This window comes from Ornithorhynchus anatinus, chromosome 18 (genome assembly GCF_004115215.2).
Source record: "Ornithorhynchus anatinus isolate Pmale09 chromosome 18, mOrnAna1.pri.v4, whole genome shotgun sequence".
Lineage (NCBI taxonomy): Eukaryota > Metazoa > Chordata > Mammalia > Monotremata > Ornithorhynchidae > Ornithorhynchus > Ornithorhynchus anatinus.
Genome location: NC_041745.1, coordinates 11,784,420 through 11,798,716, shown reverse-complemented (window position 1 = coordinate 11,798,716; position 14,297 = coordinate 11,784,420). Strand labels below are relative to the sequence as shown.

At 41.0% G+C, this 14,297-nt stretch overlaps 1 protein-coding gene across 5 annotated transcripts in view; it reads right to left on the bottom strand.

Moving 5' to 3' along the window:
• The window catches only part of CFAP47 (cilia and flagella associated protein 47), a 262,759-nt gene that overhangs the window by 211,407 nt on the left and 37,055 nt on the right, over positions 1–14,297 (bottom strand). For all 5 annotated transcript variants that reach the window (XM_029046522.2, XM_016227348.3, XM_029046519.2 and 2 more), the window contains exons 18-24: positions 13,569–13,700; positions 12,197–12,274; positions 10,593–10,737; positions 9,667–9,761; positions 6,091–6,259; positions 3,527–3,627; positions 1,077–1,236 (exon numbers count right to left, since the gene is read on the bottom strand). In XM_029046522.2, coding sequence (XP_028902355.1) covers positions 1,077–1,236; positions 3,527–3,627; positions 6,091–6,259; positions 9,667–9,761; positions 10,593–10,737; positions 12,197–12,274; positions 13,569–13,700 — 880 coding nt within the window. The remainder of the gene's footprint in view (positions 1–1,076; positions 1,237–3,526; positions 3,628–6,090; positions 6,260–9,666; positions 9,762–10,592; positions 10,738–12,196; positions 12,275–13,568; positions 13,701–14,297) is intronic.

The following is a 14,297-nucleotide window of genomic DNA, read 5'->3' as shown; positions in this document are numbered from 1 at the left end:
GAGCCCCATCAGGGACAGGGACGGTGTCCAACCTGATTAGCTTTTACCTACCCCAGCGAATAACTTCACAGGGCTCACTAGGAAAAGAATTCTGGTTTAGCGGTATCGGAAAATGACGCTCACAGTTTGCAAACTGCGTAGCAATAAGAGAGAATGACTTGGAACAGCTTCAGTCATCCATTTCTCCTGACACTGAATTAAGAAATGATCATCTCTAAGTTGTAAATTTTATCCTCTGCAGCAAATGATTTCACGTAAGCAATTACCCGACAAGGTAAATACTGTCTAGGCTACAGCTCAAGGAAACGACCTGCTAGTGCAAATAAACACTTTCAAATACAAGTAACAGGCCCAAGCCCAAATAAATGTCCAACAGATTTAAGTATTTTCCCCACGTCTCTATTTTACAGTAGTTGAGTGGACCAAGAATAAACTTTAGCCATACTAAGCCTCAACTGCTTTCCCCCAGCTTCCCCTGGTATTTGATAAGCACTTACTATATGCAAGCACTGTCCTAAATGCTGGGATAAACGTAATACAAGCTAAGCAGGCTGACACTTCCTGTCCCACATGGGGCTCAGGCTCACAGTCTTAATCCCCATTTTACAGATGAGGTAACTGAGGCACAGCTTTTCTGTGCTAGTCACAAATAATAGTACATTCTTCTACAATAATTATTCATTCATTCAATAGTATTTATTGAGAGCTCACTATGTGCACAGCACTGTACTAAGCGCTTGGAACGTACAAATCGGCAACAGATAGAGCCAGTCCGGGCCCCTTGACGGGCTTACGGTCTAATCGGGGGAGACGGGCAGACAAGAACGATGGCAATAAATAGTCAAGGGGAAGAACATCTCATAAAAATTGCCAGTAAGCGTAGATTGCTCTGTGCTATTTATCTATGTAGTGCACTCTGTGAACATATCACGTATCACATTAGTTCAAGAGAGTCATTGCCACTAGGGAACGTCTGAAGTTTGGGAGAATAATGATTTTGTGGCTTAAAACGGTGCAGACCGATTAAATTAACCTTCATTAAAGAATTCACCAGAAAATCGGAAATGAATACTCACTGGGACAGAAGCTGATGATGATACTGTTCTCTTCGCCGGGTTCCAGAGAGCCAGAATTTACATTAAATCTGAAAGTGCTATCTTTCATTCTTTTGCCCATGTGATCGATGTCCAAATTCCAGGTCACTTTTTGCTTTGAGGTGTTCTTCAGGGTAAGTGTCTGGTAACGGTTTGAGAAACACGGCGGTTATAAAACGTAGCAAAGAAAGCAGTATGCAATAGGTCAGGGCCTTCACTACATATGCTAGGGGTTTTTTTCTCCCAAATGAGTTCACAGGCACTTCATAGAAAGAAAAAGAAAAAAAAAAGGAAATGAAATGCCACTAGCCACAGACTATATCTCAACTGGGGCGGGGGGGGAGGGCAATGAATTATCCATTTATGAGGAAACCAGATCTTGAGAACACAAAGTCGCCACTTTCAAATCACTTCCCTATTCAGAAAGCAAAGTCAAACAACTTTTTTCAAGTGTTAGATATAATATTCTGTACAGTGAAGTCCCCACTCAATAAAATATGTTTCTGGACTTTCGCAGGCTCTGGTTAAGATGATTTTTCTTACTTCTCAAAATGAAATAATAATAATAGTAATAGGCATTTAAGCGTTTACTCTGTGTCGAGCATCGCTCTGAGTGCTTGGGTAGATATAAACTAATCAGGTTGGACACGGTCCCTGTCCCACGTGTGGCTCTCGGTCTTAAATCCCTGTTTTTCAGTTGAGGTAACTGAGGCCCAGGGAAGTGAAGTGACTCGCCCGAGGTCACCCAGCAGACAAGTGGCAGAAGGTGGACGGCACTGTGCCGATCACTTGAGAGAGTATAAACCTGGGAAAGTACAGTATCGGATGAGGGTGTGGAGGCATCCTTAGGGGGGAACCATAGGAAAATAAGGCAAGGCCCATGGAGGAGACGGTGGAGGCAATTTACCCATCTCTTGTCTCCACAGGGTAAGCTCTGACGCTAAGATTTTAGCTCTCGGTGTGAGGATGATCCAGGGCTCCAGCCCTGCCGAGGTGGCCTAGGAGCATGACCCTAGAGTCTGGAAGCAGTGTGGCCTAGTGGATAGAGCCCAGGCCTGGGAGTCAGAAGGATCTGGGTCCTATTCCCAGCTCCGCCACTCATCCGCTGTGTGACCTCGCTTCACTTCTCTGGGCCTCAGTTACCTCATCTGGAAAATGGCGATTGAGAGCGTGAGCCCCACGTGGGACAGGGACTGTGTCCAACCTGATTTGTCTGTATCCACCCCAGGGCTTTGTACAGTGCCTGGCACATAGTAAGCGCTTAAATACCACAACAGACTATAAGCTCACTGCGGGCAGGGAACGTGTCTACCAACTCAGCTGGACTGTCCTCTCCCAAGCACTCAGTACAGAGCTCTGCACACAGAAAGCTCTCAATAGGTATCATTGATGACGACGAAGAGATTAATGTGGGTCCCATTCAATCATATCTGTTGCCGACTTGCTCATTCCAAGCGCTTAGTACAGTGCTCTGCACATAGTAAGCGCTCAATAAATATTATTGAATGAATGAAAAATTAAGCAGAACAGGCTCAGCCCCAGTCTCAAACGGGGTTCACAGTGCATCTATAACTTTTGGGCATTTGATATTCGCCCCATGCTCAACCCTACAGCACTTATGCACATATCTTTATATCACATATTATAAATTATTTATGTAAATGTCTGTTTCCCCCTCTAGACTGTAAACTCATTGTGGGCAGGGAATACGTCTGCCAACTCTGTTGTACTGTACTCTCCCAAGCGCTTAGTACAGTATTCTGCTATGTTGCTGTTACTGTTGTCTTTTGCGGCTGCGTCATGTCCAACCCATAGAGACGCCATGAACACACGCCTCTCAGAACGCCCCACTTCCAACTGCAGTTGTTATTAACTAACACTATTATCATTAGCTCCACACGTGTAAATACTATTAGTATTGTTTTTGTCCGTCTGTCTCCCCCATTTAGACTGTAAGCCCGTCAATGGTTAGGGACTGTCTCTATCTGTTGCCGATTTGTACGTTCCAAGCGCTTAGTCCAGTGCTCTGCACATAGTAAGGGCTCAATAAATACTACTGAATATTTATTGAGCGCTTACTGTGCTCAGTGCACCGTACTAAGCACTTGGAAAGTACAATTCAGCAATAGAGAGAGACAATTCCTCCCCACCCACAGCCCGACTACACCATGCAACCCTAAGACTATTTGTTGTCCCTTGAGTCCTCGATCGCCGGCTTCTCTGGCCTTTGTTGAGCACTCTCCTTCGACTCCAAGCCTGGAGCCACGTTAGTAGAACCGGAGTCCCTACGAGACACGCTCCTCTTCCATCCCTCTGTAATTGTTGGTGAAATATCTTCACATTTGCTTTTAATCCGTAATCTGGAGTTTTGAAAATCGCGCCTAATACTACCGAGGGAAAAGGCCACCTTTGTAGCATTTCTCTTTACGTACCTGAAACTTCTGGGTCTCAGCCATGCTTCCCAACTGTATACTTTTCAAAGGAAGTTCGAATGAAAATTCTGAACTGGATAATCTCAGTGGTGGCTGCAATACTAACAGACACAATGAACACATTACAGAGAAAGTGTCCAAGGGACCATTTCCCAACACATTTCATCATAGTTTCAGATTTCTTTTAATTCTGCACAAGGGACGTCAGACACCGTCGATTCGATATTCGACCACAATAAACCAGTCAGGTCATAACTGTTTCTAGCCCTTCCCATATTTATAGCTCCGTAAAGTAAATGGCTTTTTTAAATGATTATTTCCTCATTTAAGCATACCCAGAATACCCAGTTTCATCAACCAACTAGTGGTATTTATTGAATGCCAACTGTGTACTAAGTGTGTACACTGTACTAAGCACTTGGGAGGGTACAAGAGAATGGGTAGACGTGATTCCGGCTCACAAGGGACAGTCTATAATGTTTCACCTTTAGGTTGATTTGAATGCAAAGCACTATGAGATGTCCACAGCATAAACCTTCATCAAGTCAAAATAAATTAAACTGGATCACGGCATGGAAGAGAAAGTACCCAAATGATGAAAGACTAAAATTATACTATAAAATGTCTCCATATATAAATTGTAGGATCTGTTAACATGCTTTGAATCATTTCCATCATTAGAAGTTACGTTCCCTGGTTAAGATCACTGTACCAGGACCACCGTAAACCTTTAAAGGAGATTTATTGCACGGATTTGCCATTTCAATTATCCAGTGCTACTTATTGATTTCCCTTCTGCGTGCTGACCACTGCGCTAAGCTTGGAAGAGTACAATCTAGAAGATACGATCCCTGACCTCGAGGGATTTACAAGCTAGCCGAGGAGGTGGATGCTGAAATAATTTAAAGATGGGACAATATTCTTTGTGCATGAGTAGTTTTGAAGAAACAGGGTCTACGCAAGATATGCCCACAAATGTTACTGGGAGTTTGGGGGAGAGAAACTGGGGAGAAATTAATTGGTGATAGTCTCCTGGAAGCCTAATTGAAGGTCCATCTCCTCTAAGAGGCCTTGCCTGACTAAACCCTCATTTCCTCTTCTCCCAGTCCCTTCTGCATCACCCGATCTGTGCCCTTTTTTCACCACCAGCCCCAAGGTCCCTTGGGACACTGTGCACATATCTGTAACTTATTTACATCCGTGTCTCCCTCTCTAGACTGTAAATTCACTGAGGGCTGGGAATAGTATCTGTTTATTGTAATATTGTACTCTCCCAAGCACTTAATACAGTGGTCCGCAAACAGTAAGCGCTCAGTAAATACGACTGATGGAAGGAAATGTGATTTTAAGATGGCTTTCAAGATAAGAATAGCCTGCTGTATTATCACAACCAGGTAACGTCCTTTTCTGCTCTGACACCCTAACCATAAATGCTTACTTCCTAAACTGCAGCGGATAATCTTATTGTAGGCTCATGTTTGGGCTTGAACAAAAGTCCAAATAATCAAATCCACCCAATCTTTGGACTATCTCCCCCAAGATCAATCTGCTAGGATGGGTTTATGCCACTTCTCAAGTGGAATACTGATTTTTTTCTCAAAAGTTCACTTTATCAATAAAGAACAGGTTTGGAATAACAGTCCAGAAGATAGAAATAATAATTGTGGTATTTGTTAAGCACTTACTTTGTGCCAGGCATTGTTCTAAGCACTGGGGTAGACACACGATAATCAGGTGGGGGGCAGTCCCTATCCTACATAGGGCTCACAATCTTAATCCCCAGTTTACTGAAGAGGAAACTGAGGCTCTGAGAATGAAGTGACTAGACCAAGGTCACAAAGCAGACACGAGGCAGAGCCAGATTAGAATTCGGGTCCTTCTGATTCCCAGGCCTGTGCTTTATCCACTAGGCCATACTGCTTCTAGGAAAAAAAGAGTTGAGCTCTAACATCCTCCTTACTAAAAGAAAAATATAAATTAAGGACTAATGCCTTATTTAAGGGTCCTATACGGGATTATGGTTAATGTTAATGTTGGTATTTGTTAAGCGCTTACTATGTGCAGAGCACTGTTCTAAGCGCTGGGGGAGATACAGGGTAATCGGGTTGCCCCACGTGAGGCTCACAATCTTAATCCCCATTTTACAGATGAGGTAACTGAGGCACAGAGAAGTTAAGTGACTTGCCCACAGTCACACAGCTGACAAGTGGTAGAACTGGGATTCGAACCCATGACCTCTGACTGCCAAGCCCGTGCTCTTTCCACAGAGCCACACTGCTTCTCTACAAGCAGGTGCATTTCTGGATCAACTTGTTTAATACAGTAGAGGGAATTCTTAATAGTAAAATGATTCATCCATTAGAATATTTTAAAGAAACACATTAAAATCCATGATCATGTGCCCATTAACCAAAATGAACAAAGCCTGGGAATAAATGTGATCATTAGGGATTTCTGGAGAACGTCCAGAGAATTTACAGTATCTTAAAACAGCCGAAATAACATTTCATCACCGAGTAATGACGCCGTTATTACTCTTTCCTTTTTCTTTTTTTTAAACATACCAGTGGCTTGAACAGTACAAAACGGCGTAACGGCCATCTTTTGGGACCGAGGAACGACAGTTTGTTTCTCAGACTTCACAGGATATGGACTTGGACAGCGGTGAGATTGACAAATTGAAGTCTCGATCAAATTAACTTTCACTGGAAGAGCAAAATCGTACGCCGCCACCTAAGGGACCAAAAGACAACATGGAATGCTGAACAAATAGCTCGGCTGTATACCATCACTAAATATTAGTTTCTGAAAAAGATTGTCTTATGACACTGAATAATCTACCACTTCCACATTTCTATCTTTATCCAAGACTTATTACGTATGAGGATTTTTGGAAACCTTTCTATCTCTATTCGACAGCATTCCAGCAATTACATATGCAAAATCTGCGGCCAGGGATAGCAGCAGAAACGGACCCAAATGTTGCCACACTGGGAACAGTAGTAGAGGGGCTGTCGTAAAAATTAGATGCCGTTCCTGCTTCCCTAGGGGCTCACAATCTACGAGTGAGAGAGAAACTGCCAACAGACCCCTAAAGAAATAAGAATGCACACAAAAATAAGTGCGCGAGACAAAATCTGCCCCTCTAGACTGTAAGGTCACTGTGGACGGGGAACATGTCTGCTTACCGTTAGACTGTTCTCTATTTATCTATCCCGATGCTACTGATGCCTGTCTACTTGTTCTGTTTTTGTTTTCTGTCTCCCCCCTTCTAGACGTTGTTGGTTAGGGATTGTCTCTACCTGTTGCCGAATTGTACTTTCCAAGCGCTCAGTTTAGTGCTCTGCACACAGTAAGCGCTCAATAAATATGACTGAATGAACGAATACACGGTAATCAGGTCGTCCCACGCGGGGCTCCCAGTCTTCATCCCCATTTTACAGATGAGGGAACTGAGGCACAGAGAAGCGACTCACCCCAGGTCACACAGAAGATAAGAGGCAGAACCAGGATTAGAACCCACGTGCCTCGACTCCAAAGCCCAGACTCGTTCCACTAAGCCACACTGTATTAAGCGCCGAGGTAGATACAATCTAATAGGATTGGACACAGTTCACGTCCCACAAGGTGCTCACCGTCTTAATCGCCATTTCACAGATGAGGTAAATGGGGCAGAGAGAATTTAAGCGACTTACCCAAGGTCACACAGCGGAAAAGCAACAGAGCCCAAATAGAACCCAGGTCCTTCTGATTCCCAGGCCCGGGTCTATCCACTAGGCCACGCTGCTTCAGACCACAACATTAAACCTCTCAGAGCAGCCCAGAGTTTTGGGGTGATACAAGCTGGTCGGTGAGTCTGTTCAAGTGAAGCATCCAGGAAAGGGAGAAGTAGGGGGTTGGGGAAAATCTGGACTAATACTGTGCATTAAGAAATGGGCTCCAAGTGGCAAGAGTGTTCTCTCTTTTTAATCTCACTCATATTTAAGTTCAGTTCATTTCCCCCAACTATTGGGAGCCGGGAGGGGGGAATGGATTTTTAAGAATTCAGGCGATTTAAAACTGAGATTTGATCGTGTATTCATCAACGTGAATTTCTTCTATCGGCCACCCCATTATAATAGCTTGTTAATCTTCAGTGCATGACCTTTCCGTCTGGAGAGATTTTGAGAGAAAAATAAAAATTCAATTTTGTGATACACTTGTACATGCCTGAATTAAAGGCAAGAAATCTTTCTGGGAGGCGCACCCTCTTCTAAATGACCCTCCTCTTCTAAAAAAAATAAATAAATAAAAAATCTCCATTTCCTCTGGGAACAATCCCTGCTGATAGAGTTATCAAACAAAGGTTTGAATATTTGAATTGAGGTTAATGAGAGAGACGAGGTCCCTGGACTTTCTGGTCCCACTGATGTTAAAACGATTTAGCCATGCTCAATAAATACTTGATGATGATGATGCGTGACGATCTACAATAATATATCAGAGTTATTGAAGTAATTAGATTCTAGTCCCCCCCCCCAACGGGGGAAATGAAAAATGTATTTGTTATTTTGCACAAGATGAGGCGGTGATTAAAATTTCGACAAGATAATGAAGTGGCCATGAGGTCTCTTTTAAGTAAAAATGGTAAGAACAGTCTCAGAGAAATAATAATGGAGAGTTCGCCCGAAGATTCATAAGAAAAGATACGCCAGTATCACAGTGCCGTATTCGCAGATGAAGACCGCCAGAGGCTTGGCCTGATAATTAGATATCTCCTTTACACTGCATTTTGGAAATAAAGGACATTAACCAGAGGAGAGGAGTCATCCAAACAGCGTTTGAGTAGTTACAGGGCAATTACTGAGAGTCTCTATCCCACTGATGCCAGAACTGGCTAAGGCAGAAGCAACATCATGGAGAAGCAGCTGCGTCCTAGCAGAAAGAGCCTGGGAGACCGAGGATCTGGGTTCTAATCCTGTTTCAACCATTTGCCCGCTTTGAGGTCACCATAGTATTTACAATGCGTTTACTGTGTGACCTCGGGCAAGTCCCATCACTTCTCTGTGCCTCAATTTCCTCATCTGTAAAATGGGGATTCAACACCTGTTCTCCCACCTACTTGGACTCTGAGCCCCTTTTGGGCCAGGGACTGCATCCAACTTGATTGCTTTCTTTCAACCCCTGCACTCAATACAGTATGGAAAGACTTAAACAAATAACAGGATTATTACTGTTGATAATAATAATAATATGAAGTCTGGGAATAGAAAAAACCTAAAGAGATCAGGTGAGAGATTGTAGAAGGGCCAAAGAAAAAAGAACTCTGTCACAGGCGTTCAATGTCTGATTCGCCGACTGTTTTCAATGTCTGCCTCCTCCAGAGAATGGAGTTCCCTGGGGGAAGAGATTGTGTCTACCAATTCTATGGCTTTATACTTCCCCAAATGCTTAGAAGAGAGCTCAGCATACAATAAGCCCTCAAAAAATACCACTGATTGATTGGGACCATTACTATTTTCACCTGCATATTTCTTCCGGGACTGATACAGAGCCCTGCATAGAGAATTCAAATATATGTCATAATTTCAACGATTCCCACACTATTTTTCCACAATATGTGAATGGCTAATTAGGCAAAAGCTTTGTATTTGTACAAGTTGTTACAAAGAGTCTTGAAAACATTTTCTCAAATGCTCTTTCTCTATCTCAATAATTAGCACAAAGAAAACAATATCCCAAATGCATTATCATTTTCAATAACAAACATTCAAATAAGTGTTAAATGAAATCCTTTTCCATTTATAATTGACTTTACTGTTAAGTTACTTTCTGTTACTTGAAACTAATTGATATAACTGGCTGGATGATTGATATAAAGATATGAAAATAGTTGTGATTGTTTATAAGCTTCTCAATGAAAGGAATATTTGCTTTACATCATATTCATAGCATATCAAACATATATTTGATTGTACACATTATGCATATAATATCCAAAGCCATAATAAACACTAATTCCTAAAAATATTTTGTCACCCAGAAAACAATAAATTATTAAAACCAATAACGGACTGGGAAATTTTAATGGTATTCACTATGGTTTTGAATTTTTAAGGGTCTTTTTCTTTTCGTTACTGAACATAGTACTATAAATTTACCTCTTTGGGAGAAAATGACAGTCCACATTCCAAAGACATCTTTTCCAGTAATTCCACAGAATACAGGAAAGGAAATGAAGGGTCATAATCAACCACTAAAAGGAAAGAGTGTACAAATTATAATGCATCCAAGAAAAGCAAATCAAAATAAAAATAAATGTATGCTGCTATTGTTTAAATTGCCTTTTCCTAATAATTTAATTGAATATTGTGGCCTAAAACCTGGATTATCATACTTACCTACAGTTCTAAAAGTGATCACTGAAATAAAATTTCCATTATTTGATAGCACAAAAGGTTTAGAGGTAAAGTAAAAGTAAGTAAAAGTAAAAGAAGTATATTTAAATGCTTTTGGTTTAGAGGTGTAGTGGCTCTTTTTTTTTTTTTAAAGAATCCACTGTAAGATGGCTTAATATGGGTTTTATTTTTAAGAAAAGGAGTCTTCTTATTGCCACTAGGCCACATTGCTTCTCTCTGAGCACTTGGAACTAATCTCAAAACACATCATTCTCTAACAAGCATTATTTCCCTAAATTAACTATCAAATCTGTGCTGACATGAAAAGTATTTGTGTACAATTTTCAATAAAGCCATGGAGTCTATGCCACGATTAAGGCATAACAAAAATAAAATTTTGTCAAACTATCAAATCTGTGCTGACACAAAAAACAACAGTGCAGAAATATCAATAAAGCCAATTAGTCCAAGTCATGGTTAGAAATACATAGCAAAAATAGAGTTTTGTGAGAGAATAGGCAACTTTTAAGCACTTAAAAGCGTTGGCAACGTTAAATATTTAAGACAGACATGAACGTTTCAGCTAAATCCTTAAAACAGAGAACTTGCAAATTGTTTTACTTTAATGCAGCTATTTGGCAGCTCACACACAAAGCTAATCATAGATCTCAAATGGAAGAAAAGAATACCTGCTTGGTCTTTAAAATCCAACGCAAAATCCTTGTACTTTGACAGGTCAAATTCCACCCTGGCACGCGTTGAACCTTCATTCTGAATAACAAATGGTACCACTTGGGTGGAACCAACATAAACCCCCTGGAAGTTAAATAATTCCTGAAATTTAAAAAAAGAAACTCAGCAAAGGACAAACAACAATAAAATTAAGGATTAACAAGTCAGTAAAATCTTACATAGCATCGTGGCCTAGTGGATACAGCGTGGGCCTAGGAGTCAGAGGGACCTGAGTTCTAATCCTGGCTCTGTTACTTGTCTGCTGAGTCACTTCATTTCTCTGTGCCTCAGTTACCTCATCTGTAAAACGGGGATTAAGACTGTGAGCCCCATGTGAGACATGGACTGTGGCCAAACTGATCAGCTTGTATCTACTCCAGCGCTTCATACAGTGCCTGGGACACTGGGAAGTGCTTAAAGACTATTTTTAAACAACTGGGAAGATTATACATCAAATAATGCTTCCTTAGGCTTGCTACTGAAAGTCTGGATCTTCACTGATGTTAGAAAGGGAATGAAGTTTCCCTTGACAATAATGGCATAGTAAGCGTTTAACAAATACCATTAAAAAGGGGGCTGGAGACACTACAGTATAGGGTAATTCTTCTGTTGCCGGCAGGGAGGACAATTCTCTATAGCAGTACCCCAGGGGAGTGAAGATTAACTAATTAGCACGCACAAACAGCCGCTATTTGCCATTTCCCGCAGCCCAGCAAGGATATAGATCAGTGGCACTGGGCTACAGCTCAATTCCAGAGGGTAATTTTCAGTTTACAATCATTGCTTCACTGAGGTGCTCAGGCATAACTGGCTGACACTAAGTCTAAAGGGAACTGAGGTGCTGACCTGCCCCTGGGAATACACACACACACACACACACAAAACCCTCCAAAATATTAGCAAAAAATCTTGACAGTATAGAGCTAAATGCTCTCCCAGAATTCTGCTATCAAGGCAGCACACACAAAAGCAACAAGAGACCGTAGACACCTCTAGACTGTAAGCTCGTTATGGGTAGGGACCTTGCCTACCAACTGTGCTCTACTGTACTCTCCGAAGTGCTTAGTACAGTGCTCCGCACATAGTAAGCGCTCAACAAATACGCCTAATTGAGAGACAAGGAAATAGAAACATAACTCCGGAACAGTACGGTAACAGCATAGTATCGAGTCCAGAGAGGTTAAGTGACTTAATTGAGGTCACTAATTGAAAAGATTTAAGCCCCGAAGAATAAATGTGACTCGTGGAATGAAAATTAAATTGATGTGGTTTATTTAGAGGAAGAGAGTTGGAAAATATACCTGGAAAGAGGCACGTTCTAGGGGACACAAGAAATACCGCAACAAAAAGCAGAGCAAAGAGTGCAAAGTAATGGAGAGGGCAAATGACAGTCTTATAAGTGGATCATTTGTTTCTTAAAATCTACCCTGCTTTGCTGACTTCTTAGTGAATACACACAAACAGCCCATAAGTAAAGCAGATGAAAAGAAAGAGAGGTAAAAAGTGTCAATTTAGGAAATGACTTCAAAGTTCAACCTCTTTGATCAGAGGATCTACTCACTAGATTGATATAGATATTAGGAATCTCAATCGCTCCACCAATCCGAAATTCTAGAATTTTGCCATGGCGCACTGCTACCTACAGTGTAAAAGAAAAATGGAACTTCTGAAAAAATCAGATCATCATCAATATTAAGAAAATAATGCCCTTTGCATTTTTGAAGAGTCTTTCAAGGAATCTCATCATTTTAATCTAAATTGAGTTTCCTAATAATGTTGAGAAATGGCTCGCATATTTTACCATTTACGTGATAGGTGGAGGTGGGTAGATAAATGTCAAGCCAAACATTCATTACAGAAAGTGGTACTCTAGTGAGGGAAATAAAGGACCCAAAAAGGCTGAGCTGAACAAACTCGGTCATTTCGGGAATTAGGAATAATTTGGGATTAATGACCATGATAATCTTAATCCAAGAGACCATGCCTCCATTTTACTTTCACTTCAAAAAACTTCTAAAATCCCTTCTATTCATATTTGTTGTTTCTTGCAAGTTAAGCTAAACAAAAGCCTTAATGAAACGCTCCTGCACTCTTCTCTTTCCAAATAAAATCTATCAGCTGTAAATAAAAATATGAATTTTGGGAGGTAGTGATTTGCGTCCTCCAAAGCAAACCGAAAAGTACTGATCAGATGCGTAAGTAGATTAATGATATTATTTTTGCTGGGGGGGGGGGGGGTGGCCAAGGAGATGCTAACAAGCTTCCTTTGTGGGGTTCAGGAGGGATAGCCAGAAGGAGAATATAGGGCCGGAATTCAAAATTCCGTGGGACCTCAGACCATATTATGTACCGTTTGCCTAAACAACGAAGTCCAAGCTTTATAAAAAGAACACAGGAGAAGCTGGCAACTTGCGCATCTCTCGTCATCCAAATTCTGGGCAATTGTACATCTTCCTTAAATTTTCACGTGCCAGTCTCCAAAAATCAAAGGCTGCCCCGATTAAACTGAAACATATGGTTACCGTGTGTAAAATACCACATCTAGAGTGAAGTGTGGATAAGACAACAAAATCCCCAAATAAAATTCTTAGTAAACACATGGAATTCTGCAATAATGGAAAATAAATGACCAAGATGAAGACTAAAACTCATGTCTTCAAGTGGTACTTTAGATTTATCTTCCCAAATTCAGTACAGCCAGCAGTCCTTTGAAGATCCCAAAACAAAGAGCCTCTATTATTATATCAGCTTTATAATTTTTATTTTATGGCGGCTCTTTCAGAAAAGTTAAGGGTAAAATGAACCCAACTGAAATTTCCCCAGTAGACGTTTTACTTACTAACAGAAATGCAAGTAAAAATATCCTGCTGATTATTGTCAAAATATATCAAAGGGGTATTTTAAGTACTACAATCGTTCACGCGTTCACCCACCTTGACTCTCGTATCAAATTTGATTGCGAGTTTTGATGTGCAATATACTTTCAGGGCGATTCGACCTCCCACTGGGATTACACCATTTGATGGAGTAATCGTAAGGATTGGCAAAGGATTCACCTCACAAACCTGAAAGCAAAAATTTGTCACATTAGAGTCACTGTATACCACTTAAAGAAGGACTTGGAATGCCACTTAGAGTGTGTGTGTGACCTTGGGCAAGTCACAACTTCTCTGTGCCTCAATTCCCTCATCTGTAAAATGGGGACATAATAAGCACTCAAATACCATTGATTGATTTACCCCAGTGCTTAGTAGAATCGCATACATTAAACACTTAAATATCATAAAAAGGAAACAGGATCAAAATAAAATACAATGGAAATCACTTAATGTATAAATGAGGGCTTCCAAGTTTGAACTACAATTAAAAGGGGTAAACGCACAACTATAAGGGATGTACTAGAAGGCAAAACATCGAAATTTTGGGTTGCAGTCTTGGGTTTTTCCTTTACCTTTATTCTGAGGCTTATGATCATTTTTATTATTCATAACAATTGTGATATTTGTTAAACACTTACTATGTGTCAAGCACTGTACTAAGCGCTGGGGTAAATACAAGATAATCAGGTCCCACATGGGACTCAAGGTAAAGTAGGAGAGAGAACAAGTACTGAATCCCCGTTTTCTTCGCTTCTCTGTCCCCAGGGTCACACAGCAGGTAGA